This window comes from Mercenaria mercenaria, unplaced genomic scaffold, assembly GCF_021730395.1.
Source record: "Mercenaria mercenaria strain notata unplaced genomic scaffold, MADL_Memer_1 contig_3373, whole genome shotgun sequence".
NCBI lineage: Eukaryota > Metazoa > Mollusca > Bivalvia > Venerida > Veneridae > Mercenaria > Mercenaria mercenaria.
Window position 1 is genome coordinate 63937 of NW_026461503.1, and position 11959 is coordinate 75895.

At 34.1% G+C, this 11959-nt stretch overlaps 1 protein-coding gene and 1 long non-coding RNA gene across 3 annotated transcripts; one reads left to right on the top strand and one right to left on the bottom strand.

Moving 5' to 3' along the window:
- Positions 1–507: 507 nt before the first annotated feature.
- LOC123523527 (uncharacterized) lies at positions 508–3379 on the top strand. 2 transcript variants are annotated; one of them, XM_053534108.1, is made up of 5 exons: positions 508–816; positions 1380–1465; positions 1514–1541; positions 2455–2589; positions 2979–3379. In XM_053534108.1, the coding sequence occupies exons 2-5, from the start codon at positions 1384–1386 to the stop codon at positions 3181–3183; spliced, it is 450 nt and encodes a 149-aa protein (XP_053390083.1). In that variant the 5' UTR covers positions 508–816; positions 1380–1383; the 3' UTR covers positions 3184–3379. The 2 variants fall into 2 exon arrangements, with proteins under 2 accessions (XP_053390083.1, XP_053390082.1); XM_053534107.1 differs by lacking the exon at positions 508–816 and having other exon boundaries at positions 1323–1465.
- A 4544-nt stretch (positions 3380–7923) lies between these two features.
- Positions 7924–10082, bottom strand: LOC128553004 (uncharacterized). Its single transcript, XR_008369222.1, has 3 exons — positions 10012–10082; positions 9225–9393; positions 7924–8736 (listed from the first exon to the last, which is right to left on the bottom strand). It is a non-coding gene; the product is annotated as an uncharacterized LOC128553004 (long non-coding RNA).
- Positions 10083–11959: the final 1877 nt, after the last annotated feature.

Below are 11959 nucleotides of genomic sequence, written 5' to 3' on the forward strand. Positions count from 1 at the left end.
ATGAATCTTCTTTTACAAAGAATATTTAGATATTCACTTAAAGTGCAAACATCTAGCTGGCTAAAGTCCTTCACATTTTCTATAAAAACATTATTAAATTATGTTACCATGGCAACATATGCATTTGATTCTGTTTTCTACAATAATACTTTAAAAACGAGCTAAATTTGGAAAAGTGTTTCATATAACTTGAATATTATAAAGTGGTATGTATTCAAAAATATTATCTCAAAATTCCATGTTAAAAAAATTAAAATGTTTTGTTTTTATGACAGTGTTTGTAACATGAGTAATAACTATAAGAATAAGACATTTCTGTCATTGTTTCTTCATAACCTGCCTTTTACCTGCTGGTAATAAATTACTATTTTGAAATAAATGAAACATATATTACTATTGATTTTTTATTGTTTATGCTTATCTAAAATACTAGAAAGTACAGATAATTAAAATTTTTCCATATTTTCTAAGAAAATTGTGTTACCATGGCGACATATGTATTGAATTCCCCCATTCCTACAATAATACTTAAAAACAAGAGCTTATTTTAAAAAGTATTTCTAATAAGTTAAATATTTGAAAGTACAAGTATTCAGGAAAGAAATCTGAAAATTTCACATAAAAACTTTAAAACAGTCATGTTCTGTAACAAAAGTAGTTATCGTAAGAATAAACATTTCAGTCATCCCTTTCCTCATAATCTGTTTTTTCACTGGCTAGTTCAGTGCGGGGAATCACGTGATTCTATTTGATGTTAAGCACGAGAAAATGGCGTCGAATCCTTCTCGATTCAGCGGAAATTAGCCGTTAAATCAGGTATTATTTTTTTATTATTGCATATTTCAACTTGCGACCTAGCCCACAACCTGGCCATTCGGACGCGCTTTCCGATGCTGTATGGAACAACTATCAAAAGCTCCTGGATTATTAGAACACTTCGACCAAAATTTTGATCGGCCAGAAGTGGGCGATGGTGTTTTACATGAACGTAACACTTTTTTACCGAAATCTCCTCTGTATGACTGCCAAGTTGAGGTAAAAGACCATAGAAATTGTTTATGTTGTTTGATATTAGCCACGGGACCGTTACACTTTGCAATTTTAACAATTTCCTCCTTTTTCGGACGGTTTTTGTCTAGTGGTGTTATTCACGAACGATAATTGGAGGTGATGTTATTCACGAACAGAATAATTAAATGACTATTTCATGTATTACTTAATACTTTGACCTACTATTACCTATTTTTTATGTATTCTTTACACAAGCTAAAAGTAACGTTATGCAATGAGCTTAAACACTGTATACCGAGTGTTAGTGGTAATATGAAAAAGTATCAAGTACGTATAGTATATTGCGAACATTATTTTTTTTTTCTCAGAAAAATGGAGAAGTCCGAAGACGGATTGATGTGCCGTTACTGTGGCCGCCAATTTAAAAGTAAATCGGGCCTTTCAAACCATGAAAACAGACACAATGACCAAGCTCCTTACAGATGCTGTGGCCATAAAATCTACAGCAGAGCAAATTTAATGAGACACAGGTATGCTTTAAATCTTATCCATCAGGTTTTATCAGTCTTGCACAGCTGATTATGTAATGCCAAAACTGTGGGCCAATGTTAAGTTTTTGTATGAAAGGCATTTTACTCGCGAACCACTTCACCCAGGACCTTCAAACTTCACATGCTGATAGTACTTATTGAGTACACCACCCTACTGACTATGGGGTCACCAGGTCAAAGGTCAAGGTCACCAGGTCAAAGGTCAAGGTGCTGCGGGGGCATTTGTCACCATTAGTGACAGCTCTTGTTATAGAGGATTGTTAGATGATGTCACATGCCAAGTATCAAGGATCTAAGTTTTGGACAAGAAGATTTTTAAAGATTTTTCTTATATAAGTCTATGTTCTTGTAACCCCCAGGATGGGGCCTCTTGAATAATTTTCATAGAGGACCAATAAATGATCACAGGCAAAATATCAATGCTTTACGCCCTGTGGTATTGGACAAAACGATTTTAAAAACATTATTTCGATTGCCATGGCAACCAGAATTCTGTGTGGAATTCAATTTTTGAAAACTTTTTAAAGTGGGGGGGGGGGGCACACATGGATCATTCCTGTGAAGTTTGGTGTAAATCTATCCCGTGGTTTTCAAGAAGAAGACATTTTTTAGAAAATGTTGACGAGCGGAGCGGACGTCTGACGACGCATGACGTTCATTGAGCGGTCACAAAAGCTCACCATAAGCCTTAGGCTCAAGTGAGCTAAAAAGCCTTATAACGTGTAAAACTTAAACCAAATGTTATTCCGTGTTGTGTACCAGTGATAACCTTAAAAGTAAAACGCAAAAGTAAAACATATTCTAATAAAGTATCGTTATATTGAACTCTAACTCTTTTTTTTTTCAAATAAAGTAAGGTAACTTTATATTGATGACGTGTGTTTTTTTGCAGAAAATTCTCTTACAACACATGTCGGTCAACAATATATAATCTTGTGGAGAAAGCAGAACCGGAGCATACTGGAGACGTTGGGATAAGCACTAGGAACACGGCGCAAAATAACTTGCCAGACAACATCACGCTAAAGTAAATGTTCTTTAAAAGATCTTTAAAAATACCACATGTATAAACACAGAAGGGTAACTGTTTTCTGTTGGGACACCCCAATCTCCAAATAAAGATGATACCACCATATGGCGAACTTCAGTAATGTAATAGATCACACTTTATTAAATTATGTTTTCTATTCTATACGTTGTTTAAACAAAGAGGTAAATGAACACCCCATTACCTACGAATGAATACTGTTATCTTTGTATTCTGTAGTTTCATTTACACATATTACACTGCAGTAAGCTTTAAGAAGTGATCGACAGGTTGATAGTTCACCATCTATTTCTTCATGTATTGCTTTATTTCTGGTATTTATTGCAGACTAGCTCTCTATTATTTTAGGATTTTTTTTATTGTTTTAGATCTCATACCTTTGACATGCCAGAAAGAGGAAGACTTGCTGGAAAGAATAAATGCTCGACTGTGTCTCTTGATAGACATTCTTTACAGAAGGGCTCTCTTGGAGTCAGATGGGAAAAGGCTAGAACTAACGAATCAAAGATGCTGCCATCACAGCGAATGGGAATTCAATATGATCAAAATGAGACGACGGTTCTAAAGAAATAAACTGTTAACCATAAAGTGGAACGTTCATTATTTACATTTCGGTGTCTGGAAGGTACTGAAGGAACTCAGCTTTGTTCTTTGTTCGACACAATAAATAAATGTTGCATTTAATAGATGTTCTAAAACTGAGGTATACATATGTACATACATTCAGAGAAATATTCTTTCTATTATCCTTTTTCATTGAGGTTCAAACTATAGCACTAGTCTTTTTCATCTGGTACCTTATGACATTGTGGTAGATTCTTTAAAGTATACATTTAAATTCGCAATTTGTACACATGGCTATTTGTTAATATCAGATGGAATTAGATAATAAAAGTTCACTGGCAAATGGCTTTAGTTTATATAAATTGAACATCTTTATACATGTACAGTGGGTGCAAGAAATATAAAGAACATGATGTATTGAAAATATTATTTATTTACCTGAGATAATCAAGAGAAAAATCACATCAATTTGTAAGTAAACAGTAACTGTGGTAAAAGGAAATACCTTTATCCCCCTACATATTTTCCTTTAAAAGGAAAGAAACTACACTCCAAACGGGGGTACACTCATCTATGCTCGGGGACGGAAAATCACTTGTTTTCTTAATTCTTAATCACAGGCTTACTTGTGCCATCACAGTTAAAACTTAAAATTGTTTATAAAAATGCACTGAAAAGCAAAAATTACACATTTATAATTAATAAACTAAACTAAAAAAAGTGCTAAGAACAAACAGTAACAAGGTATCACTGATACAACATAGGTCAAGGAATAATTTGTCTGCAAACTTGCTAAAACAGTATGTGCTCACATATGATAAAAATGTTTAATAATTGGCGAAATGAGGACAGAACTAATTATCAATTCAAAATTTCGCACGCGTTTCCTACTCACAACAAAAAAATTTTCTCCACATAAAAAGACAAGAAACACGTTAAACAAAACAAAACATTGTCTCCATTAAAGCTGCACAATAAAATTTTATATAAAATCACAAAAATCAGATATATATAATATATATATATACTCGTAGCTACATGTAGTATCAAAATAAAAATCATTTCGAATCAGTTAGCTAAAAGACAAAATTGACACAACACATGAAGAAGAAAGCTTAACAATCAAATTTTTATTTGTAACATAAAACTACAGGGCCATAATGGCACTAATTGGTCAACTAGCTAAGGTCCAAGTACTACTCCTATATTGCCTTTGATTTGACGATGTAAGTTAGAGATCTTCAAGTCAAACATGCTGACCAATGCATATTGCATTTAAAAAGTGGCGTGACCTAGTTTCTGATCGCATATTCCCAAGCTTTAACCTTGACCTAGAGATCATCAAGACAAACTTTCTCATCATGTCTTGTGATAATTGCACAGCGTTTTCTTTTAATTTGATGGCATGACCTAGTTTCTGACCCTATATGACCCAATTTTCAATTTGACATAGAGATCATCAAGACATTTTTCCCTTTAACAAGCCAGTTCGATGAATTGGTATCCCCCGCCGAAATAGTTTGTGGTGAGGAATGGCAAAAAAAATATATATATCCGGCGAATGTTAAGGATGTTACTAAGAAGCAAATAATTTCATTAGTCAAAATCAATTTAAACAATTTAACAGAAAATGAATGATTTTTTTTTTTTGGGGGGGGGGGGGGGTGGGGGTGCAGCGGGGGTGACCGGGGTGAGTGTACAAAACTTCACATTTTGATTATAAATATTGATGGAAAATTAAAAACGAAAAAGAAGTGGGGCGGGAAGGGGGTGCATGATCGGGATGGTGGGCATGACTGGGTGGAGGAGTGAGGTGGGGGAACTTTACAACTGCATGTTGATAAATATTCATGGAAAGTTTAAGAAAAATAATTAAAAGGAATGTTTTTTTTTGGGTGGAGGGGGGGGGGGGGGTTGGGACGGGGAGGGTGTGTGACACCAGGTGTGGGTACACAACTTCACATGTTTATAATAAATGTACATTGAAAAGAATGAAAGAAGTTTAATGGAATTCTACCAATCGGTTGGTGTGTTATGTACAAATCTGTGGATTTTTAAACAATTAAATAGCAATAACTCTAAGGAAAATTGACCAATTAAAAAACAAAATAACGGGCATCGTAGAAGTATGTTGGTTCATATTTATTTCAAGCTTAATGAAATTCTACCAGCTTGTTACTGAGAAATGACTGCAGACGTGGATTTTTCATTAAAAAAGGACAATAACTCTAGTAACTCAAGGGAAAATTGACCAATCCAAAAAAAAAAAAAAAAAAAAACCTGACGGACATCAGTATGTTGTTTCATGTTTATTTCAAGTTTTATGAAATTCTACCAGCTAGTTACTGAGAAATGGATGCGGACGGACTTTTTTGTGCATTTTTCATTAAATCAAGGACAGTAACTCTAAGGGAAATTGACCAGTCAAAAAACAACTTGATGGGCATCATCGCAGTATGTTGGTTCATGTTCACTTCAAGTTTCATGAAATTCTACTTGCTAGTTACTGAGAAATGGCTGCGGACGGACTCACGGACAGACGCACGGACAAACAACGCCATTTCAATACCCCCACCCGATTTCATCGGCGGGGTATAATAAGGCCTAGTGAACTAGTTTATGATCCAGTTTCAAACTTGACATAGACTAACAATTTCCCGAGTTTCAAACACAAAATGCGACTACAGTTTTCTTAAATGTGCTCTTGTGATCTGGTTTCAGACCCCACATGACCTAGTTTCAGATTTGATCTATAGATAATTAAGACAAATAATCAAAGGTTAAAACTTTTGCCTATAGAGTATTAACCTGGAAAAGTTGATTGAGGACGAATATGGCGACACCGGACAAACAGAGGTAATAATAGCTTACCTTGAGCATTTTGTTATTAAAGAAGACAGTACCTATGTCTGTTATAAATTCAGTGTATTATGACAATGTAAATTAAAATCACTACATCTAGCAAATCGGAAAAATTGAACTTAAAATACAATGTTTTATGTAGAACATGTCATTTCACAGGACGTCCCGAAATACTAGTTCACTTGCATGATGCCTTATGTCTTTGTAAATTAGACCTGTACTTGTACGTTTTCCCACATTTACAGCTATACTTTCTTACACTGTCATGTGCAGCCACGTGGTCTTGAAATCTATGCAGGTACTTTGTTTCTACTCCACAAATTTTGCGTTTGAATGCAGGCTGCTCATGGGACCGTTCGTGCCTTTTCATGTAAGACTCCATGGCAAATGTTTTATCGCATTTCTTACATGCGAACTGTTTTACTTCATTATGCACAGCGCATCTGAAAATACAAGTACATGTATCAGGACGTTTCTACTTCATTTAATCTTTAAAAGACAGTGAATTTAAAGAATGCTGCTAAACCAATAAAGTTGATCTATATACTATAGACTCCCTTGGATCTTTAGTAATTTTGTAAAATATACTCGGGTTCTTTCATATCTATCATAATAAATGACAAAAATGTTTTTTTCTTATGAATTAGACAATCTGTGTATAATGTTTACATTTTGTTTTCGAGTTTACGGCCGTTTCCAACTATTTCAGTTATATGAGTCGGAAAGTTTACCTGACCATCGATCCCGGGAAGTACCAGTACTAGATTCCAATCGTCTTTAACAAACTGCCACTTTGTCACATTGAGACACTTTGTCCATAGCAGGGATCGAACCACATGAGCGTACAACGAAAGTGTGGTACTTTTCATGACCATTGCTCTTTAAACCGGTACTGTTTGTTTACAGTTTTGGCATTACATAATCAGCTGTGCAAAATTGATAAAACCTGATGGATAAGATTTAAAGCATACCTGTGTCTCATTAAATTTGCTCTGCTGTAGATTTTGTGGCCACAGCATCTGTAGGAGCTTGGTCATTGTGTCTGTTTTCATGGTTTGAAAGGCCCGATTTACTTTTAAATTGGCGGCCACAGTAACGGCACATCAATCCGTCTTCGGACTTCTCCATTTTTCTGAGAAAAAAAAAATAATGTTCGCAATATACTATACGTACTTGATACTTTTTCATATTACCACTAACACTCGGTATACAGTGTTTAAGCTCATTGCATAACGTTACTTTTAGCTTGTGTAAAGAATACATAAAAATAGGTAATAGTAGGTCAAAGTATTAAGTAAAACATGAAATAGTCATTTAATTATTCTGTTCGTGAATAACATCACCTCCAATTATCGTTCGTGAATAACACCACTAGACAAAAACCGTCCGAAAAAGTGGAAATTGTTAAAATTGCAAAGTGTAACGGTCCCGTGGGCTAATATCAAACAACATAAACAATTTCTAAGGTCTTTTACCTCCACTTGGCAGTCATACAGAGGAGATTTCGGTAAAAAAGTGTTACGTTCATGTAAAACACCATCGCCCACTTCTGGCCGATCAAAATTTTGGTCGAAGTGTTCTAATAATCCAGGAGCTTTTGATAGTTGTTCCATACAGCATCGGAAAGCGCGTCCGAATGGCCAGGTTGTGGGCTAGGTCGCAAGTTGAAATAAGCAATAATAAAAAAATAATACCTGATTTAACGGCTAATTTCCGCTGAATCGAGAAGGATTCGACGCCATTTTCTCGTGCTTAACATCAAATAGAATCACGTGATTCCTCGCACTGTAGTTATAACTGACAATACTGAAGAAAGTGAACATTCTTTTACCATTACATTACATACTGTAGATCCCTTATTGAAATACAAATCCAATGCAGTATAATTTGAATTATGTTACCATGGCAACATACATACTAAATTCCTTTTTCTAAAAATACTTTAATAATTAACAAAACAGCTTAACTTTTGATGAAGGTTACACTGCTACAAACCCTGGTGAAAAGTAAATATTTATTTCCAGCCAATACTTTAATGTAGGTAACTGAAACTACAACCTTTACTTGATGTTTAACCTTAACAGCAAAACACATCTATATGAATAGCAAAACAGGCTAAAGTGTTGTATATTAAAACGTTTGAATTCAACAACAATTTCTATCTTTTATATTCACTTCCTTTTTTCAGTTCTCAGAAAAATGCTCGTCAATCCAATTTCAGTTCAAGTGGTTTGGGACAAACAGAATCCTTTGACTTTTCAGACAAATACTATTCTCTTCTGAGTTCATACAGGTACCATTGTCAGGCTTCTGTCATTCCATGTCAATAATATTCGTTTGGCAAGGGGGAGTAGATTTTAGTAAGTTAACCGGACTGTCACTTTTAAGACTAACAATCCAGGTGTTTCTGCAGACATGATAAAGTGGTAATACTTGGTTATCTTCTTCAAAAATTTAAATTATTGTGATAAGATATTTCTCCACTGGTAGAATGTGACAGGATTTAAATCTTTGTTGACCAACTGTGTTGTTATGACATTTCTTTGATGACTGACACACTGTGTCAGCAATATCATGTATTATTAAAGGTCTCAGCATTCACCCTCCTCCACAGATTCTTCTAAATTCAAAAGTGCAAGTCAGATTCAAACTTTGCATGGTCTGTGATCATTGCTGAATATTCAATCGATCTGTGATATCCTGTAACAAATAAGTAAAATATTTTATTTTAAATAATTAACCATGGAGTCGCTTTATTTAATAAAAGCAGGGTTATCACTATTTGATAATAGATGATTCTTACAACCAATGCTCTAAAATATTGACAAACAGACTGACAACAGCGTGCTGTCAGTATATAAAATGTACTTTGTTTGTAGATTTTGGTTACTGCAAATAGGATGTTCTAAAACACATTTTTTGCATTTATTGTGTTAACCCTTAACCTGCTAAATTTGTAAAATGGACTACTCCATCTTTAAATAGAGACAGTACCATTTATAGCTTATAGGGGGTTCTAATAGAAAATTTGCTGACTAAGTATCAAACGCTGCAGATCATGATCAGACTGCACAGATGTGCAGGTTGATCCTGATCTGCACTGGTTGCAAAGGCAGACATAGCTGCCTCATGCATCCTAAGGGTTAAAAGTATACACTGTTTTAACAGCTATCAAAAATGGTTGTTACCTAGTAAAACTCTCCACAGACCATACCACAGCAAGATGTTATTTCTATTCTAGCTAGCAGCATTATCAAAATGGAATACCAATACAGGTAGTGATGTACCATGCTCACAAGTTGTCTGCCCCTTAACCAACTGAGTTGCTTTCATAAACAAGAGGAAACACTTGCCTTCCTGAAAAAAGATTTAAAAGTCTTTGGTAAAAGTATCTGTTATCTTCATGTATCTCAGGAACCTTTACAGTCTTCATTCTAATCCATATTCTTGGTGCTTATTGGTAAAAAAATTCAATCACATAACAATGTCTATGTCAAGAATGGGTTAATTAAATCTGAAAATAATCATATTATAATTAAACTAAATTACAATTAATTGATTTACTTCAAATAATTAATTTAAATTCCTATTATTTAGAACTATTCTACAACTTAATGAGATATCAACTTATACACATGTACATGTACATGTACATGTAGTGTTAAGTATTCAAATTATCCATGTACAAATTGAGTGCCACAAACTTTTCCCAGGCTATTAGCCAATGTAATGAAGACTTTACACCAACTGATCCTCCTCAAAACAAGATTGTTGAAATTAAATTTCAATAATGCCAGTTTTGTCAGTTTTTAAAAGCCATTCAATAGTCATAGTACATGTACATACATTGTACAAATCATTAGTGTAGAAGCAGACTTATTTTGTATTGGCTCCAACAAAACCTAGACAGAGGTATAAATAAATAATATATTGCATTAAAATCATAATAAGATCCTTTAGCTGCATGTTACTTACCTGATTCCTCAAAGCACATCCAAAATACGTTACATTTTCTTGCGATCTTAAAGTAAACAGACCAATTTCCTGGCTGTTGTAGGATATATGAACCAGCTGTAGTGGAATGAACCATCAAAGGAACAAGGAATATTACCTGAAAGAAGATACATTACATGTACCGTAAACATCACTAAAAATCAAAAACTGACTACTAAATTAATAATGTGATTTTGAAAAGTTTCATTAACTTACCACAAAATACTTTAAAAGTTATTATACTATGAATCTATTTTTTAAAACTTAATAAAAGATCATAAATTGTTTTACACACAGCAAGGCTCAAAAATTTCAAAAATAAAAAGATTTTTATTATATGGCATATATTGATAATTCCCACTATCCATATACAATCATCCTGTTACAAAACATTCTGAATCAACAATAATGGAAAGAGAGTAGTCACCAGACAGAAATAACATGACTTATGAGACCCACAGCAAAAACAGTATTACAAGTCTCAGATCCCTCCATCGTTGAACAAAAGGTAGATAAACAAAAGTAAACTTCACACGCTTCCCTGATAAAATCCGAAACCGGAAACATATTGAAGGGGAAACAACTGATTTTGAACGAAATATTTTGCCTCAGGCGTAATACCACTAATTTTTTTACAGGTCTGATGTCTAAATATTCTTTCTCTAGTAGGCTGCTATCAATCATGTAACAAGCAGTCGTACTTTAACGGTCAAACTTTTGCTAATTAAAACATGTGTAAGAAAGCTGCGTGCATAAACTTGGCGCAACTTTAAACGTCGTTTCTCGATATTACGTCATGCCGCATCTGGACCGGTTTTCAAAGACGACGTCACATATATGAACGGCGTTTCTCTTTCTAAGAAATAATCTATTATTTTTTGCCTTTCAGGCCTTATTATTGAAGATTTCAATCTAATTTGCACTTTGTAATTTGAATTGCAAACTGCAAAATATTTTGCATTTTGCACTTTGCAGTTAGAATTGCAAAATGAACTTTTATTTTGCAGTTCGAGATATAATTTGCAATTCGCTTTCCATGAAAAATGTTAATATTTTGAACAACTCGGGCTTTAACATTGAATATTTCAGTCACGTCGTTTTTCTTTTCTGCGATTCGAATGGCAAAAGGAAGTTTTACTTATTATTCATTATATACATATATATGAATTGTGATGTTTTGAGCTTTTCAGTATTTAATGAATGTATTTCAGGCTTTAAAATTGAACTTTTCAGTCACTTTTGCGCTTTGTATTTTTAATTGCTAACTGCAAAATAGTCTGCGCTTTGCTTTTCAAATTGAAAAATGATTTTTTATTTCGCCGTTTAAGATAAGATTAAATTAATCGCGATTCGTTTTCCGAGAAAGATGTTAATGTTTTGAACTTTTCAGAATTTTTTATTAAACATTTCATTCTCATTTGCGCTTTGCATTTCAAAATGAATGTATGGATAACGCATGTTTTTTTTCTTGTTATAACATCTGCAGAATCCCGAGGGATCGGTTGGTGCCCAAGCTCGGTAGGGCGAGAGTACCAACGTATCCCGAGTGATATCTGATGATGTTATAACACGAAATGAACATGCGTTAACGCAATTCTAGCATAAAACGCGCATATATAAAAACTGTTTTAATAGCACGTGAACACGAGAACACGTTTACTCTCCTGTTAAAACATCCTCGAAACGTGTCAAGAACAGCAGTTTTATGCTAGATTTTAATTTGGCGGTTCAAGAAATACATACCGCGATTTGCTTTCCGAGAAAATGATTTTCAGTGTGCTTGTAATTTCAATTGCAAACCGCGAAATGTTTTCCATTTTGCAGTTCGAATTTCAATTGCGTTTTTTTCCAATTCTGGTTAAGATTCAACAAGTTGTCTTTTTGGTGATGCTAGGAAAAGAATATGGGCTGAGTACACTGACCTCAGATC